General features: G+C 39.8%; 1 protein-coding gene across 3 annotated transcripts in view; it reads left to right on the top strand.

Moving 5' to 3' along the window:
- The window catches only part of ADAMTSL2 (ADAMTS like 2), a 77,843-nt gene that overhangs the window by 24,294 nt on the left and 33,013 nt on the right, over window positions 1-20,536 (top strand). For 2 of the 3 annotated variants that reach the window (XM_063432919.1, XM_063432918.1), the window contains 6 exons: window positions 7,394-7,469; window positions 12,262-12,364; window positions 13,626-13,771; window positions 13,884-14,007; window positions 14,486-14,566; window positions 16,373-16,548. In XM_063432919.1, the coding sequence (XP_063288989.1) occupies window positions 7,394-7,469; window positions 12,262-12,364; window positions 13,626-13,771; window positions 13,884-14,007; window positions 14,486-14,566; window positions 16,373-16,548 (706 nt within the window). Of the gene's footprint in view, window positions 1-7,393; window positions 7,470-12,261; window positions 12,365-13,625; window positions 13,772-13,883; window positions 14,008-14,485; window positions 14,567-16,372; window positions 16,549-20,536 lie in introns of those variants that run through there. The other variant, XM_063432920.1, reaches the window with a different exon arrangement.

Genomic DNA, 20,536 nt, shown 5'->3' with positions numbered 1-20,536 from the left:
CTGCTCTTCTATTACAGTGGAAACAACGTTTTGGTTTTAAAAGCACGCTATAGAGACACCAGATATGATTGGCAACTGTCAAAGCACGCTGGCAGGGTTGTGCAGGGCACACGCTGATGGAAGGCCTGACAGAGCCGCTTGAAGGACACTGACTGGCTGCTATTAGCTTACACTGGAAACCTTTTTTCTTTGTAAAAGCACGCTAAAGAGACACCAGATATGATTGGCAACTGTCAAAGCACGCTGGCAGGGTTGTGCAGGGCACACGCTGAAGGAAGGCCTGACAGAGCCGCTTGAAGGACACTGACTGGCTGCTATTAGCTTACACTGGAAACCTTTTTTCTTTGTAAAAGCACGCTAAAGAGACACCAGATATGATTGGCAACTGTCAAAGCACGCTGGCAGGGTTGTGCAGGGCACACGCTGAAGGAAGGCCTGACAGAGCCGCTTGAAGGACACTGACTGGGTGCTATTAGCTTACACTGGAAACCTTTTTTCTTTGTAAAAGCACGCTAAAGAGACACCAGATATGATTGGCAACTGTCAAAGCACGCTGGCAGGGTTGTGCAGGGCACACGCTGAAGGAAGGCCTGACAGAGCCGCTTGAAGGACACTGACTGGCTGCTATTAGCTTACACTGGAAACCTTTTTTCTTTGTAAAAGCACGCTAAAGAGACACCAGATATGATTGGCAACTGTCAAAGCACGCTGGCAGGGTTGTGCAGGGCACACGCTGAAGGAAGGCCTGACAGAGCCGCTTGAAGGACACTGACTGGCTGCTATTAGCTTACACTGGAAACCTTTTTTCTTTGTAAAAGCACGCTATAGAGACACCAGATATGATTGGCAACTGTCAAAGCACGCTGGCAGGGTTGTGCAGGGCACACGCTGATCGAAGGCCTGACAGAGCCGCTTGAAAGACACTGACTGGCTGCTATTAGCTTACACTGGAAACCTTTTTTCTTTGTAAAAGCACGCTAAAGAGACACCAGATATGATTGGCAACTGTCAAAGCACGCTGGCAGGGTTGTGCAGGGCACAGGCTGAAGGAAGGCCTGACAGAGCCGCTTGAAGGACACTGACTGGCTGCTATTAGCTTACACTGGAAACCTTTTTTCTTTGTAAAAGCACGCTAAAGAGACACCAGATATGATTGGCAACTGTCAAAGCACGCTGGCAGGGTTGTGCAGGGCACACGCTGAAGGAAGGCCTGACAGAGCCGCTTGAAGGACACTGACTGGCTGCTATTAGCTTACACTGGAAACCTTTTTTCTTTGTAAAAGCACGCTATAGAGACACCAGATATGATTGGCAACTGTCAAAGCACGCTGGCAGGGTTGTGCAGGGCACACGCTGAAGGAAGGCCTGACAGAGCCGCTTGAAGGACACTGACTGGCTGCTATTAGCTTACACTGGAAACCTTTTTTCTTTGTAAAAGCACGCTATAGAGACACCAGATATGATTGGCAACTGTCAAAGCACGCTGGCAGGGTTGTGCAGGGCACACGCTGATGGAAGGCCTGACAGAGCCGCTTGAAGGACACTGACTGGCTGCTATTAGCTTACACTGGAAACCTTTTTTCTTTGTAAAAGCACGCTAAAGAGACACCAGATATGATTGGCAACTGTCAAAGCACGCTGGCAGGGTTGTGCAGGGCACACGCTGAAGGAAGGCCTGACAGAGCCGCTTGAAGGACACTGACTGGCTGCTATTAGCTTACACTGGAAACCTTTTTTCTTTGTAAAAGCACACTAAAGAGACACCAGATATGATTGGCAACTGTCAAAGCACGCTGGCAGGGTTGTGCAGGGCACACGCTGAAGGAAGGCCTGACAGAGCCGCTTGAAGGACACTGACTGGCTGCTATTAGCTTACACTGGAAACCTTTTTTCTTTGTAAAAGCACGCTATAGAGACACCAGATATGATTGGCAACTGTCAAAGTACGCTGGCAGGGTTGTGCAGGGCACACGCTGATGGAAGGCCTGACAGAGCCGCTTGAAGGACACTGACTGGCTGCTATTAGCTTACACTGGAAACCTTTTTTCTTTGTAAAAGCACGCTAAAGAGACACCAGATATGATTGGCAACTGTCAAAGCACGCTGGCAGGGTTGTGCAGGGCACACGCTGAAGGAAGGCCTGACAGAGCCGCTTGAAGGACACTGACTGGCTGCTATTAGCTTACACTGGAAACCTTTTTTCTTTGTAAAAGCACGCTAAAGAGACACCAGATATGATTGGCAACTGTCAAAGCACGCTGGCAGGGTTGTGCAGGGCACACGCTGAAGGAAGGCCTGACAGAGCCGCTTGAAGGACACTGACTGGCTGCTATTAGCTTACACTGGAAACCTTTTTTCTTTGTAAAAGCACGCTATAGAGACACCAGATATGATTGGCAACTGTCAAAGCACGCTGGCAGGGTTGTGCAGGGCACACGCTGAAGTAGGCCTGACACCCAGATGCTTGCAGACAACTAACTGCTCTTCTATTACAGTGAAAAAAAATTATTTATTTTAAATCTAAAGCTTAACCGATTGTTAAAACAGATATGAGTGGTGGCACTGACTGTGCAAATGGGCAAGGCATCCAACCTCACACAGAAGCTGGCAGGCAGGCAACTGCTCTTCTATTACAGTGAAAAAAAAATATTTATTATAAATGTAAAGCTTAACCGATTGTTAAAACAGATATGAGTGGTGGCACTGGGCAAGTGGGCACAGTATATGCTGTGAGCCTGACACACAGGCTGGCAGGCAGGCACCTGCAATTACATTACACAGGGGAAAAAAAAAAAGCAGCCTGATGTTCTAGCCCTAAAAAGGGCTTTTTGGGGTGCTGTCCTTACAGCAGAGATCAGATGAGTCCTTCAGGATTGTAGTGGACACTGAATACCCTAGCCTAGCTATCAATTTCCCTATGTAATCAGCAGCAGCTAAACTTTCCCTCCTCTCACTAAGCATGCATCTTCCGAATGAATCGAAAATGGATGCTGGGAGGGAGGTTGGAGGGTGTGGAAGGGAGGGAGTGCTGCTGATTGGCTGTAATGTGTCTGCTGACCGAGAGGCACAGGGTCAAAGTTTGCCCAATGATGACGAATAGGGGGCGGATCGAACTGCGCATGTGTCCGCCCGCCGCGGCGAACGCGAACAAGCTAATTTCGCCGGGAACTGTCCGCCGGCGGACAGTTCGGTACATCACTATCCGTAATTATAGACCCATATAACTTATAAACATCGATATGAAAATATATGCTGCTATAATAGCAACTCGGATGAAGTTGATAATAAAAAAAAATATTAATTTGGACCAAATAGGTTTTATTCCCGTTAGATTGGCTAGTAACTGCACTAGAAGAATCTTGGATATAATCAATCAATCCAACAGAAGCGGACAACCCCTACTGGTTCTGTCACTAGATGCCGAGAAGGCTTTTGTCTGAGTCCTTTGCTGTAGAGGGATGGATCCATGGTGCTATATTCAGACCCCTCTGCTAGGACTATAGGAGCCAATATATGTGCAGGGTGGTTTGATTTACAAAACGGAACAAGACAGAGTTGTCCCCTGTCTATCTTACTGTACATCTTATCGCTTGAACCACTAGCTATTAATATTAGAGAAAATTAAGGGACAGAAGGTTTTCATACGAACGTTCGGCACATAAAAATATCCCTATATGCGGATGATATACTGTTATCTTTAACATCACCTGTTACCTCTCTCACTTGTCTAATGCAGGAATTCAAAATATATAGTGCTATATCAAATTATAAATGAAATGTGCCAAAATCGACAGCATTAACTATTAATATTAACAGTGATACAATCGAGGATTTAAAAAGACAATCTGAGTTTATCGCTCGGTAGGATTAACACTATAAATTCATACATAATGCCAAAGTGGTCCTTTCTATTTTTAATGTTACCACTTAAAATTCCAAAGAGTTGGCTCGACATGATTCAACGTAGTCTTAAAACTTGTATCTGGAATGGAAAAAGACCTAGGATAAATATAATGGTTTTGGGGAAAAAACATTGTAAGGGAGGTTTAAGCTATCCCATTATCAAACACATGTATTATGCCAATTGTATTGGACATATTTATAAACTACAAGTAGATAAAATGGAATTGGAACCTTGGTACATGATCGAATCTGAGACTGTAAATATAAAAAGACTAGAAGTTTTTGTCCTGGGTAACAGTGGCAAACTATATACGGATCATATAAAAAGCAAATCATACATACTGGCACAAACCATACAGGAATGGGATGAAATAAAAAAAAATACATAGGATTAGGAAATAAGATTATAAAAACTTGCCGTTTAACTTCTTTAGAAGACTATTGAGGATATTACTCACCAAAATCAATTATTACCTTTTCCAGATATTGTGACAAAACTTCATATATCTAATAAAGAGGTGTTTACATTTCTACGTATTCAAAATTATTTAAATACGACTCTGTTAAAATTTCCATCAAATATTCAGTCACATGGAACAAATGTTCTGTCATGAGAAGGTGAGGAAAAATCACTTCTAAAGCTAATAAGATGATCGAGGCAATAAATAACAAACCTATTAAAATAATAAACACCTGGAATAAGGCGTTAGGAACTATGTTTTCGAAAACTGAATGGTATGTGGTATTAAGACAATTATATAAAAGTGTTTATTGTTTAAATCTAATCCTGCTGGCACATATTTACATATCTGGTGGTACTTCCCATTAGCTAAAATAATATGGAAATGGATATTTGACAACTTTAGGATTTTATCAAACGAATATATAAACTGGAATCACTCTCAAAAGATAACCAATGTCTGGCAATACATCGTTTTATTGCAACAAAGATTGTGATTCCCAGAAATTGGAAGTCAAGTAGTATACCTTTTAAAAAAAAATATTTATTTTCAACAATTAAAAATTCAGTTTCGGATGGAAAAGGAAAGGTTTAATTTAAATCACCAACAACAAAATAAAAAAAGACCTGTTTGACAACTGGCTAAGTAATATGTAAACTCAACAAATTAAGATACTACTCCTTGCAATAGTAAAAAGGTTAAAGACATTGGTATAAGAAAGTTAATCTCCTGATCTGCATAATTGATGTAATATATGTTTATGTAATAATTTGTCTCAATTAAGTGTTTTTAGGCTGTGCTTTTTAATGTTTAAATTGAGGAATATTCTAACAGTGATTAACATTTTTACTTGAATTACTAGTGTGAATATATATGCCTAAAATGTTATGTTAATATAATCGTATTTGTAATATACTTGAAAATGTGAATAAAATAAACGTTATTTAAAAAAAAAAAAAAAAAAAAACTTCAGGGTGATTATAGCTCGCATCCGCCCCTATTTAACAGCAGACGCAGCTAAGGTGCTGGTCCATGCCGTTGTTCTTTTTCGCCTTGACTACTGCAATCCCCATCTCAGTGATCTTACGTGTTCCCAGATTGCACCACTGCAATCTTTAATGAATGCGGCGGCGAGGCTCATTTTGCTGTCACTTCCCACGCCTCCCCTCTCTGTCAGTCCCTACATTAGCTTCCAGTTAGATATAGGTCTCAATTTAAGATTCTGGTGCTTGATTACAAGTCCCTACATAATGCTGCTCCAACCTATGTATCCTCCCTGTATCCTCCCTAATACACAAGTATGTCCCGTTGAGGCCCCTGCTCTCTGCCGAAGTCCTACGTCTATCCTCTGTCTGTCTTCTCCAGGGCTGCACCTTTTCTGTGGAACTCCCTTCCCTTCTCTGTTAGACTTTCACCCAGTCTCCACTCCTTCAAAAAATCTTTGAAAACACACTTCTTCAGGAAAGCATATAATTTAAACTGTAAGCAGGTTTACATTTCCCCCTCCCCCCATAACTCCTCTTCTGCAACTGTCAAAAATAAGTTCTCAGTGAATACTTTTCTAGCAACCTATTTAATTACCCCTACTTACACCATTTGTGTCACTAGACCCCACTCCCTCTAGCATGTAAGCTCATTGAGCAGGGCCCTCAGCACCTCTGTTCCTGTGCGTCCATTTGTCTGGTTACAATTACGTGTCTGTTAGTCCACCCATTGTACAGCGCTATGGAATTTGCTGGTGCTTTATAAATAATACAATTATAATAATTAGAACAGAAGTATATAAAGACATAATTTTTTATGTAGACATTTGGATAGTAGCACTAGATGTCGGGCATTATGAGGTTAACTTGTTTTTCCAACCTAAGCCTTTGGGATTCAGGAAATGTGTAAGCAGTGTCTTTCCTAAGCTTAATGATCCTAGAATAATCCTCTATGCAAACCATTGGATCCTGGTTATGAATATAACTGTGTTTGCCTTTAAAGGCACACTCCAGACCCATAAAGCACATTCGCTTGCTCAAAAGCTTTATCTTTGAACGTGCAGATTTCAATAGAAATTGACACAAAAATTGCAGATTTCAATAGAAATTGGGAAAAAAAATCAGAAATTATACCGGTCACCCCTTCATGGCTTTTCAAGCAGACAACAGCTACTGTTATTTTCTGGTTCCGTTAGCTTAGTTGCACTGAACTTAAGAGAAAGCAATTGCTCAGAGCACCTGCCTTGCAAAGACTTTGATTGGTTATCCACAGAAAATCTGTGCAGGGTTAGAAGAGGAGGACTTGCAAAGGCTGCAGACAAGAGATCTGCTGTGTTTGCAAGCTGTTTTAGATATAACTCAAATGAAAAAATGCATTATAAAAGAGACACTGTAGGCACCCAGACCACTTCAGCCCATTGAAGTGGTCTGGGTGCCAACTCCCATCACCCTTAACCCTGCAAGTGTAATTATTGCTGTTTTTATAAACTGCAATAATTACCTTGCAGGGTTAAGTCCTCCTCTAGTGGCTGTCTACCAGACAGCCACTAGAGGGACTTCCGGCTTCTTAGATGACTTTTGGTTGTCTAAAAGACACTGGACGTCCTCAGCGTCACCGGAATCCCCATAGGAAAGCTTTGAATAATGTTTCCTATGGGGAGATCCTAATGCGAGTGCGGCAATTGCAGGGGAGGAGGGGAGGAGAGTGGACGGAGCCTGACCCACCGAGGGACATCGGCGCTGGATTCAGGTAAGTGTCTGAAGGGGTTCTAACCCTTTCAGCCACGTCGGACGGGGCACTCCAGGATTCTACAGTGCAAGGAAAAATGGGTTTGTTTTCCTAGCACTAGAGAATCCTTTTAATTGCATTTGGAGTACATCTAGTAAACAGTAATTATTATTTATTTTGTATTTTGGCAGCAGAGTATCCATTTAAAAGAAAGGGTATTACATAATTATGATTTAAAAAACAGATTGCGGGGACTTGATAATGTAGGGGACCTGGACATTGATACAAAAAATTCTTACACAACTTTTTCCATTCAGGAGAAAAACACTCAACATTCATGTGAACAAAACCTGCACGGGGACATCAAAAAGATATCAGCTCTGCAAAATTCAGGTAAGAATGTAATTTAAAGCTTTAGGAGTAAGTTGGAGAGGATAATAGTTAGGAGTAACACAAAGGAAGTAAGAAAATAGGAAACCACCATCAAGCTCAGTGTGGCGAAAACAACCTCGCCACTGGGCCCTGGAGAAGCCTGTTTGCTAGCCTCCTACCTGCTGACTATGGCCCCTGGGTTATTTGGGGCATATTGTACTTTATATTGCTGCTACTGGCCCTTTAAAATCAGCGATGGACATATTGGGACTTTTGGGACTACTGTCCCTTTAAGACTGTGGAGCATATTCCAGTATACTGCCTTTAATATTACATATGTATTTATGTGTTGAGTTTAACCTGGGATATGTATGCAGCATTCAGCTGATTGTTCGGTAGAATCACTCCATTCATTATATTGAGTGAAACTACCGAACAACCAGACCACCCAGGAATAAGTGTGCCTCCAATTACAGTTTGCAACAATGTTGCAAACGGGTAATTGGCAATCAGTGTAATGTATTCTTTGTCCTCTGGGTGGCCGCCATTCGGGAAACAAACACGTGGCGGCGGCCATCTTAAACTACCGAACAGCGGTGTTTTGCCGTCGAGTGTCTGGAACTAAAATCGGACACTTGACTAGGCAAACACCGCTGAGACCTCCATACTTCCAGAAATTCGTATAGAAACTACCGAATGACCCGCCGTTCGGTAGAAAGAACCCCACAAACAAGGGAATTCATTCAAACCCTCTCCAGGCTCTATAACACAGGCAATTCGTCTGTTTTCATTCCCTTGTTTGTGACCGACCGCAGGGCCAAAATGCATGGAACTGTTTTCGGATACTTTACCCATGCGGTCGGTCAAATCTTTGGAACCCCATATCTCCCGAACTGTTCATCCGAATGACTTGAATTTTGGATATGTTGTCCCCCTGAATAAGGGCTATCCAGCGATGCTGGATTTAAAGGTGTACCCCCTGTTTTTGGGGTACATCCAGAACTTGGCTGGAAAAGTGTACCGGATAATTGGGTTTAATGTTATCTGAGGGGAGGGGATGTGTGGGCTGAACCATGTATGTGATTGGGTATTTTATGCCTCCCCCTGGGTGTGGCCTGTATGTGGATTATTGTAATAAAAGCCAGGCTGGATGAGCCAGTCGAGAGTTCCTGTTTTTACCCTCAAAGTGATGTGTCGTCTCATTATTGGGGGAAGGATTTATTGAATGCTGTTCCAGTTGACTGCTAGGAGTACAAGCCTATTCGTATGGTTCCTATTCAATGGTCTACAGCATTCATATGCTTGGGAGAATTTAAAAGGTTTCTCGGATTCGGGGATTGTGGTGTCTGCCAGAGTGCTTGGAGTCCTCAGGAAGCACTAGGAGCATCCATTAACGGAGGTACCCAGTCGGGGTGCCAGGTGATCCGTTACACTCAGGAAACGATAAAGCAAAGAGTCTGAGTGGAACACCAGAGGGCGCCCTTATTAATGTGCATACCATGTAAGAAAGGGAATAATAGAGTAATGGGGCTTATTAATAAAGCCCCATTACTCTATGACCAGGACTGACCAGGAATTGCAAATGTTGTAAAATATCTTTCAAACATGGCTATTTAGACCTTGGAATCAAAATTTCTGACGACAATTCCCAAGTTGTGCAATAAACCTGATGGTGTAAGTGAATTGAACAATTCTATTTCGGCTTAAAGTTTGCAATTCTCTTATCAGTCTACCAGTGTTCTCACATCTTGTAGAACAGCAACTTGTGTGACAAATGTGCATGCAACAATTTTTTCCTCACTTAAGTTGAAAGTAAATATTGACTTTATTTGAATGTGTTTTAATGCTGTCCTTTTACATTGTTATATACATACCATATTGATACCTTCAAGTATTTCACTGCTTTTTTTGTTGTTGTTGCTTTTACTGAGTTTGTTACGTTAGTGACTGTAGGATTCGAGCATTGAATGTTGTCTATGGAGATTAATAGGTATTAGTGAATAATAGAAATGGTTGATTTGAAAATAGTGAAGTCTGTCTATCCCAGTCGAGGTCTCTTCGCATTTTAGATCAGTGAAGGGGAGTATTTGAGAATTTGCAGTGACATGGAGTAAGTGTACTATTGGGCATTTTCCTAAAAAGGCCAGAATTGGAGGTTGGGTAGTTATGGGTGAGTGGTAGCATGGAACCCAGACTTATTGTGAAATTGTTTTGACTGTGCATTTGGTCCAAACGTTGAGTGTGGGGACGATAAATGGGTGTTGCAGGAAAGTTTGTGGGTTCTTGGTCTTATATAGTCAGGTCACTGTTGGCAATGAGACACTGGAGTCATATAACTCAAAGCTAATCCAGTGTGCTTGTGGGGGTGTACATGCCAGTCCACTAATTGCAAGATGGCCGCTGTGGAAGCTTGTGGGGACAGGAACCAGCTCTGGATCTCCATAGGTGGTATGTTGAGGTGTGCAAAACATGCTGGGATCTCCTCCCACCAGCAGAGGGTATGCCACACTGATCCTTGGCATGACTGGAGGCTCAGGGGGAACTTCCAACGATAGGGTTTATGTCTCTCATGTAGACTGAGAGTGATGGGCCTCAGGGCCGATGGGCATCCAGTGTGAACGTGGACAAGTCCTGGCAGCATTACGAACATGCCAGGTGTGTTGAGGCCTTGCCGGTCTCTTAATTCTTTAACTGGGAAAAATTTTGATATCTAGAAGGACCCTCAGGTGTTATAGACCTCAGGGCACATTCAATTTCAATCAGTACGGGTCTTTGTTGTCATCTAGGAGCTTGAATTCAGGGTTTCAGGTATGTTGCAAATCTTAATATTATTTCAGCCGCCCCTGTCGCCTTGTGACAAGTTCTGTGGCTTGATGTCGTTGAATAAAGCATTTGTTAGAGGCCTTGAGAGTGCTGCACGGCCATCAATTATAGTAGGCTACACTTCGGCTATGCTACAAAGGAGGCCATATCCGCCTTTCTGAGGAGGCTATGTTCTAGGGTTGAGGGCACGTCATGTGGCAGTAGGGACCCTTCAAGAGAAGCACCTGGAGCCTTGTGCAAGCCCTAGGAAGAGGCTGGAGAGGGAAGTAGCAGCATAGGTCCATGCTGAAGCACCTGTAGGTTCAGTGGCATGGTTAAGAACTCACCCATGGGGCCGAAGGGACCTTACCAATGCATTGGTAAGGTAGGGTGTTGAGGCAGAGTATGGGAGCATCTCAGGTGACCCATTACTGGGGGTAGCCTTGTAGATAAGGCAAAATTTGGTCTGGCCACGAGGAGCTACAATTTTAGGCAGTCATCACGCTTGGCAGTCAAACCATCCCCCCAATATCTCACTGCTATGGAGTACTTTTCCTCTGTAATGTTTTCAGATTATTTTTATCCCTTTTGTTACTTTTTGTGTTTTGCTTTCGGATGTTTCTCTTTGACTCAGATTTCTGTGAGGTTAGTCCTATTTACGATCACTGTTTTAGAAATGTATGTCCTCTGATGCTTTGCTAGTTTTTAGACTGGGGGTGCACAATAATACAACAATTATAAAATATATACTTATACGTGAGGAACCTCTTAAACTGAAACAAATAACATACAGACAATCATAGCATCATACTGTTATATATATATATATATATATATATATATATATATATATATATATATATATATATATATGTATATATTATTATTATTATTTTAGGACTATTACAAAGGTAATGGGTCACTCACACTTTCCAGAGCCACAACAAGCAGGCTCTGGCTTAGATAGCAGTTGAATAATCAGCTTATTTATTTATTAGTTTATTTCACTTTTTACATCCTGGATCTTGCTATATTTCTTTTGGCACTGAAAAGGAGACATCACATGGGAAATTCCACAGCCTGAATAAGCTGATTATTCAACTGCTATCTAATCCAGAGCCTGCTTGTTGTGGCTCTGGAAAGTGTGAGTGACCTACTACCTCTGTAATAGATCTAAAAAATATATATATATATATATATATATATATATATATTAAACAGTATTATGCTATGATTGTCTGTATGCTACTTCTTTCAGATCAAGAGGTTCCTCACGTATAAGTATATCTTTTATAATTGCTGTATTATTGTGCACCCCCACTATCTTTTATTCTCTTTTAAAACACTTAAGTGCCTTTAGAGTGATTTTAGGCACTAGGGGTAGCTGCATTTTATTCTTGTGCACTGTAGCGCCAATCCACTATTATTTTATCCTGTTTGGATTTAATATTCTCTTATTGGTTTTTAGATTGTGCTTTTCATTAGAATTTTTTAATACATTTTACTACTGCTGTATCTTCTCAGAGATCTGTTGGTACAAGATTTTGGATTCCGCCAACTAATGGCTACACAACCCTTTCCGTCCACGATGATATTACAGTTATCATAGCAGTCAACATAAACTTTGTGATACCAGGTCATATTTTTGACCACTCTCAAACATATACACATGAAAGCTATTTGTTCACACAATAATATATCTTAAATATATGGCAAAACAAATGCATTTTTACAATAGATTGGCTTGTTTCAGGCAAAGATGAATTAGTGGATATTTCCGGCTGTGAGCATGAATGATTCAGAGAAAAAAATCCATCCATCTAAGCAATGCATTCAAATGTGATTTCTGATGACTTAAATGCCAGCCACATGAATTATGCACGTCCAACCTTGAGCAATAACTTTATATATTATTTCCATTAATTATTTAAATTAGATCTAGCTGACAACAGAGTGGTTTGTCCCTCTCTAAACTGTGATACATTTTGTGCTAAACAATGTTTTCTTCCAGGAGTGCCCAATTAATGGAAGGAGTTTTCGAGAGGAGCAGTGCACATCTTTTAACTCTCATGTGTACAATGGCAAAACATCTCAATGGAAACCATTGTACCCTGGTAAGACTACCTGTCACTGTTTACTTTAACTGTGGACAAAAAAAGAAAAACTGAAACATGATTGATAGGTTCTTTAAATGAACCCTCCAAACATCTAAAGCAGTTTAGCCTGCTGTAGTGCTTTATATGTGAAGAGTATGTCCTCTTTTTCTTCATTTTACAAAAAGTGCAGATTTCAATAGAAATTGTTTAGCTCAGTGGAGATAAAATCAAGAGGCAGCAATTGCCCCGGGCTTCTGCCTTGTAAAGACTTCTCATTGAGCTGCATTGGGAAGTCTGTGATTGGACAGCCACAGAAAGTATGGGCGGGGTTAGAAGGGGAGGGCTTGAAAAGACTGCAGACAAGAGATCTATAGATGTTACATGCTATTTTGGATATACCCCCAATGAAATAAAATGCATAATTGAGTGCATAACATTTTTGAATGGGGTATATAAAGACTAAGTAGTATATTTATTTAATTATAATAGTCTTTAGTAGCTTATTAAAAACTTTAGCACAATGTACAGGAGGTCAATGCATGCCATGCATTTCACTTTAGATTATAACTTTATTTGTGATATATGATATATCAGCAGTTCAGAAACACAATAATAACAATTTGCAGCAAACACTGAAACTTCAGGTAAGGATTTAAAAAAAAAATGTATTTGTGGCGGCAGATACATCCTGGAATGAATATCCCTTTAAAGGTATTTGCCTCATACCAAGTTAAAGCCAAGGAAGCTGACTAGATGGTTGAATGGCAAAAGGTGTGCTCCTTTAGATGCATAAGGAGCAGCAATATTGGTTATTAAACCATTTTGGAAAGATAGTAAGTTTTTGTTGTTGAAAAATGTTGTAAAATAGAATGGGGGACTATGTTCCATTTTGAAACTTTTTTGAAGTAATTAAATTGGGTATCCGATCAATAAAAAAGAAAATGGATCATTCAATAAGCCAGGAATTATTGAGAATTAACAAGGGGAATTGCACATTTTTGTTAAGCTGGAGAAATAAACAGGTTACATAATTTTTCCTGCTAAGCAAACTTGGCTTCAAATGTCTAGTTCCATGAACCATTCTCCACAGTTTAGATACAATTTACCTGATATTACATTGCTACTGCAATGAATATGGCCGTATCTCCATTAACAAAGGCTAGCAAGAAAAAAAAATAACAGTTGGCCATAAATTCAAAATATACCATTCAGGAGTGTAATTAATAGTGTGTTTGTATGTTCTCAATGAACTGATTAAGTTGAATGTGTTGGCCCTTAGATGATTATGTACACATCTCCAGCAAACCTTGTGATCTTCAGTGCACCACGGTTGATGGACAGAGACAACTTATGGTTCAGGCTCGAGATGGGACATCTTGCAAGTACAGCGACTATCGAGGGGTTTGTGTGTCTGGAAAATGTGAGGTTTGTGGAAATATAACAGTAAACTATTTTGTCAACAGTTCTCTATAGCGTAAAACAGATGCACTATCCGCTGGTCAAATCTGTATTGTATTTATCATTCCTGTCTCCTCAGCCAATTGGATGTGACGGCGTCTTGTTCTCCACCCATACTCTGGATAAATGCGGTGTCTGCCAGGGAGACGGAAGCAGCTGTGTTCACATCACAGGGAATTACAGGAAGGGAGCTTCCCATCTTGGTAACTGATTCAAGGTTATCAGCCTGAATGCTTCTGTCATGAAGAATGGTCCATTATTGAGTGAAACAGCCACACTGTTTCTTCCAAATTAGGCTCATGTTCAGACCCCCGGAAATATATTTTTATGAATGTTTTTTAAGTTTTTATTATCTAAAAGAGACATGAACAGATAATGTCTGCTCAACTATTTAACCTATGTTGACTTCTTGTTATACTGACAATAGAAAACTGTAAGAAATGTTATTGGGATTGTCTTTATTAAGCAAGGCTTTGCACCGAGACAGGGTTCTAAAAATAGAAAAAGACAAAATCACATATTATTTTGTTAGCCTGTCTTTATTTACTACCAAAACAACCTTGTAACTCATGCATTGCCCTCAGCATGTTCTACGCTTGTTATTGTTTCATGCATTTTATATCTGTTTTGTTTTGGGTAAACATTTCTTTGGAATATTGCATAACCTATGGTTTCTGTTAGGCTATTCATTAGTCACGCACATCCCTGTTGGTGCAAGGGACATTCAAATTGTGGAGCGCAAGAAATCCGCAGATGTGTTGGGTGAGAAACCTGTCGCTGTGCTGATATGTATTAAAGGGACACTATAATCTTTAAAACAACTTTAGGTTAATGAAGCAGTTTTGGTGTATAGATCATGCCTCTGCAGTATCAACGCTAAATTACCTGCTATTTAGGAGTTAAATCACGTTATTTATCTAGCCCTAGCCACGTCTCCTTGCTTGTAACTTGCAAGGCCTCCCTACACACTTACTATAAAGAGTCATCTAATGTTTATACTTAATTTATTGAATAGCATGTTTAATTTAGAATTCATTATCTCGTGGAACTATTAGTTGCTTGCTAGACCTTGCAGGAGCAATTTGCAGAGGAGGAGAAAAAAACTTCTAAGGCAGGGGTACCCAGAAGGTAGTTTCCCAGATGTTGTAGTTAACATTGGATTGAAAATAAAACCATTTTGTTTTCATGCAGGCTGTGTGAGTAACAGCCAGGGCATGTGTGGCTAATGCTGCAAAAACAGAAACAAAAGTGATTTAACTCCTAAAGGGGAGAGAATTGAGCAGTGAGACTGCAGGGGCGTGATCTATACACCAAAACTGTTTAGGATCACTATAGGGTCAGGAACACAAACATGTATTCCTGACCCTATAGTGTTAAAACCACCATCTAGCCCCCCTGGGCCCCTCATGCCTCCATAAATATAGCAAAATCTTACTTGTATTCCAGCCTGAAGCTGTAGCTCTGCATGCTGTTTGCCTCAGAAAAACAAGCTGTCTGCTGACATCATCAGAAGTTTGGGCCTGATCCAATCACAATGCTTCTCCATAGGATTGGCTGAGACTGACAAGGAGGCAGAGCAGGGGCAGAGCCAGCACAATTCAAACACAGCCCTGGCCAATCAGCATCTCCTCATAGAGATGAATTGAATCAACGAATCTCTATGAGGAAAGTTCAGTGTATCCATGCAGAGGGAGGAGACACTGAATGTTTGGATGCATTTTAGGCAGCCATGACCCAGGAAGGATCTCTAACAGCCATCTGAGGAGTGGCCAGTGAAGTTATCACTAGGCTGTAATGTAAACACTGCATTTTCTCTGAAAAGGTAATGATTCTACTCACCAGAAAAAATTCAATAAGCTGTAGTTGTTCTGGTGACTATAGTGTCGCTTTAAGCTAAAGTTATTTTGGTGACTTTAGTGTCCCTTTAAGTATTTCTAAAAATTATGATTTTGTATGGTTTTGTTTAATTGCATTCTAAACCAGTTTTAAGTGAGTAAACACCAACTGGGAAATGTTTAAATTATCGACTGTGGCATTATTACAAACATTAAAGTGAATCTACCACCTGGAAAAAAGGTTTTACACTAATCAGCAGAGCATAAAAAACAGCCAGGCAGTTTTAAATAATTTTACAAACACACACTATCTCAACAGCTTATACACAGGACAATTAAAACACTATTGGTATATTTGCCTCTGCAAATAGTATTTAGTTCCCTGTCTGCCCCAGGTTTCTTTGGAATAGATGGAAAGGGAGAGTGGAGAAATCATATATGTCACAAAGGCTGTATCATAATATATAGCAGCTAGTATCAAGAATTAATATAAGCATTACTGTAACATATGGACAATTTCTGGTGTTCTGGTGTGCATTCGTGTAACGATTTTTGTTTGTTGTTACTTTGACTATAATTTTATATAGGATATGCACAACTTTACTAAAAAACATGAAAAGGCCAAACCAAAAAAAAAGTCTACTTTAAAAGTAAAAAAATATATATTTTGTAGACTCCATTCAGGCAGATTTGTAGCTTATCCTTAAACTTACCTGTATGTATGTATCTTAAGCTGTTGCAGATGAATCTGGCCACTTCTATTTCAACGGGAACTTAAAGGTCGACAGCCCCAAAAACTTCAATATCGCCGGCACAGTATTTAAATATAGGAGGCCGATGGATGTATATGAAACTGGCATTGAATATATAGTGGCACAAGGACCAACAAACCAAGACCTAAATATCATGGTAATGTATTACTGTGTAATCTAATGTATTACATAAAACATAGGGAAAATTTATTTGGTTTTTCCATGTTCTATAATTGAGTTAATTATCTATTTTATATAATATATAAGTGCCTAGCCCAAAGATGGAATTTGGGAGGTGATATACTAAGTTCAAATAATTAATAAATTGTGATTGATACGGAGTCTAAAATCTATTTGTCAAGGCACTAAATTCGGTAACAACCACATGAGTGTCTATGTTGTCATGCAGTACAGGGCTTTAATGCTCGTTGATGTTATGGACCACCTTGAAGGGAGGTTTTCCTGCATGCCCCTCTGCTCAGTCATCGGTGCTGGGCGTCGCCAGATGCCCGGCACCAATTACTATGTGCAGGAGCTGCAACATATGTGTGATATCTCTCTCTCATGCTGCAATCACACAGTACAGAGTGTTCAGAGCCCTCTGTACTGTGTAAGCTGGGAAATACCTTTGATGATTTCAGTACTGATGTCAGCAAAAGGAATTCCGCTGATGTAGAATTAGCAGTTGGATTAGGGGCAAAGGTATACATGTAGATTATTATTGTACTCAATAACAGTAGCATAATACAAATATGGGGTCTTTACAGTAGTGAGATTGCACATGTTGTCTGTGAATTTCTCAAAAGTAAAACAAGTGAAAAACACAAAAAAATGAAATATAAGCAGCAGATTTGACCTAGGTTCGTGATAAAATGGTTAGATGAAAAGAGTCAAAATGCTGACAAAGACCTCTTAGCAGGTCGAAACGTTGCTGCTCTTGTCTGTTCTATTGAACACCCTCAGTGCCCGGAGAATCTCTTTTTTGTCACAACAGTTACATAGTTAGCTGAAAAGAGACTTGCGTCCATCAAGTTCAGCCTGCCTCACATATGTTTCCATATCCTTATTGCTCTTACTGTAAAAAAACAAAAAACTTTTCTTTGCCTTAGATTATATCTCCTTTCTTCCAGCCTAAATGCGTGACCTTGTCACCTATGTATAGCCCTGTTTATAAATAGATTTCCAGATAATGGTTTGTACTGGCCCCGAATATATTTGTATAATGTTATCATATCCCCTCTGAGGTGCCGTTTTTCCAAACTAAAGAGATTTAAATTTGTTAACCTTTCTTCGGAACTAAAATGCTCCATTCCTTTTATCAATTTTGTAGCTCGTCTCTGCACTTTTTCTAGTGCCATGATATCCTTCTTTAGAACAGGTGCCCAAAATTGCACAGCATATTCAAGGTGTGGTCTTACCAGCAATTTATAAAGAGGCAAAATTATATTTTCATCCCGAGAATTTATGCCGCTATTTATACATGACAAAACCTTACTGGACTTAGCAACTGCAGATCGACATTGCATATAGCTGCCTTATTTGTTGTCTATAACAATTCCCAAATCCTTTTTGTGTGTGGTTATCCCTAATTCACTACCATTTAGGGTATAAGTTGCTTGTGCATTCTTAACCCCAAAGTGCATAACTTTGCATTTCTCTACATTAAATTTCATCTGCCATTTTAGTGCCCAGTCCCCAAATCTATCCAAATCCCTCTGCAGCAAAGCAATATCCTACTCACATTTTATTACTTTACGAAGTTTTGTGTCATCTGCAAACACTGAAATATGGCTTTCAATGCCTATTTTAAGATCATTTATAAGTATGTAAATAGAAGCGGTCCCAAAACAGAACCCTGAGGGACGCCACTTATGACTTTTGTCCAGCCTGAAAATTTACCATTAATGACAACTCGTTGTACTCTATTCTTAAGCCCATGGTTAACCCGAGAACAAGAATATTAATCTAGACCAATTTCTTTTAGTTTTAAGACTAACCTATTGTGAGGAACCATATCAAATGCCTTGGCAAAATCCAAGTACGGTAGGTCACATCCACTGCAACACCCTGATCTATACTTCTACTTACTTCTTCGTAGAATGCAATTAGGTTAGTTTGACATGCCCTATGTTTCATGTTGATTATTGCTAATAACAAAGTTCTTCCAAATGATTTCCTGAATATTATCTCTTAATAGCCATTCAAATATTTTCCCAGTCACAGAAGTTAAGCTCACAGGTCTGTAATTTCCAAGCAAGGAATTTAAACCATTTTTAAATATAGGAACAACATCTGCCATCCTCCAATCTTCCGGTACAATACCTGAAACAAAAGAATCTTGAAAAATTAAATACAGAGCTTCACTTATTTCCCCACTTAGCTCCTTAAGTACTCGTGGGTGAATACCGTCAGACCCCGGAGCTTTATTTACATTAATTTTCTTTAACTGCTGTAGCACCTTGTCTCCAGTCATCCAATCACAAGTTATCTGCAAGTTTTTTGCAGCAATCATTTGCATATCTCTTGCCATAGGATCCTCATTAATATATAATGAAGAAAAATAATTATTTAAAATGTCTGCCTTTTCCTGGTCTTCATTAGCTTAAAGAGCCATCTATGTTTCCAGTGTACCTACACTTTCATTTTTTTGTTTATTTTAAGAATTGATGTACTTGAAAAAAAAAATTGGGGGGTGGTTTTCTTTGGCTATCAATTTCTCATTTTTTAGTTTAGACACTTTAATTGCCTTTTGCAAGTATTATTGACTTCCTTATATCTTATATAGGATGCATCTGATTTGTCCAATTTAAATGCTTTAAATGCCCTTTACTTATTTTTAATCTCTTGTTTTACTTCTCTACTAAGCCACATTGATTTAAATTTGTTTATTTTATATTTGTTACCCAAAGGTGCATACTGAGATATGTACTTTTCTAATATTTGAATAGTTTCCATTTATCCTCAGTGTTTTTTACACTAAGGAGTTTATGCCAGTCGATATGTTGTAGAGCTGCCCTAATCTTATTGAAATTGGCTTTTTAAAAAGTATACGTTTTAGTATACCCCACGTGCTTTTGCTTTTTTTTTTTGTCAATCTTTATTATTATTGTGCAAATCATGAACAAAACAAGTTTGTTGCGCCACGACAGCGGTACAAACCCAAATTTTAACATACATGAGATAACAGTGTCATGGTATACAGATTTCTTGCACATTTTTTGTGGATGTAAGTGAATACATGGTCGTCAAGTACGTCTACGGTAAATAAGCAGAAACCAGCTAACTATCTTGCGAGAGGATCTAGCTTTATGTTACCAAACGCAAAACTAAAACATTAAAAACATTGGTGTGGCATGCTTAGTCGGAATAACCATTTCCTCTCTGACCTATATGCTATTCTAGGTAAAATGTGCCTTGATAACTGACAGTAAGATTATATTCTTTGTTTTTCTGTGCAGAGGTAGTTTCAGGCATGTGTGGTGTCACAACAGCACGCATGGTTTGATCATCAGTTTTGTCACAGTGGCAATACAAAAAGCTGCATTAAATAAGTTGTCAATCGTTTGACATATAACAGTAAAACAATGTGAGAGTAACATTCACAGGGCACATAGCTGTAGCGCATTATGAGTGTAGCTGGTGTGGCTGTAGCTGTGGGGGCAATAGCTGTCAGCATATGTAGCGGAGAGCTGATATCCCACAGCTATTCTCCACTTAAGATCCCAGTGAGGCTCAGGAACAAGTATTATAGATCCATAGAGTAGTACTTCCAGCAGGTAAAACAATACAGCAATATCTCAACAGCACTCCCAATAACTGGACGACACACAGTATCAGGAGCAGAACTGACAATCTTTATTCCACGGTGCCTTATAAAGCATGCTCCCATGCAAGGGAGGGATTCACATCAATTAGGACAGTAACCAATAATGTAACTGTTACCTCCCACACATCTCCTCCCCTCAGAGTGACTCATAGCCCCTTAACTATACTGTACATTTACCCCAAAACTGGATGTACCCCTAAACTAGTACATAGCATCAATATTAGGGTACCGCCAGGAAGCCCTTATCTGGGTGAATAATATATCCAAAATTCACCCAGATCGCACCAGGGGTTCGGTAGTTAGATGGAGGGTGAAGTTT

Source organism: Pelobates fuscus, chromosome 9, assembly GCF_036172605.1.
Source record: "Pelobates fuscus isolate aPelFus1 chromosome 9, aPelFus1.pri, whole genome shotgun sequence".
Lineage (NCBI taxonomy): Eukaryota > Metazoa > Chordata > Amphibia > Anura > Pelobatidae > Pelobates > Pelobates fuscus.
The sequence above is the reverse complement of the archived record's forward strand: the minus strand, read 5'-3'. Positions and strand labels throughout refer to the sequence as shown.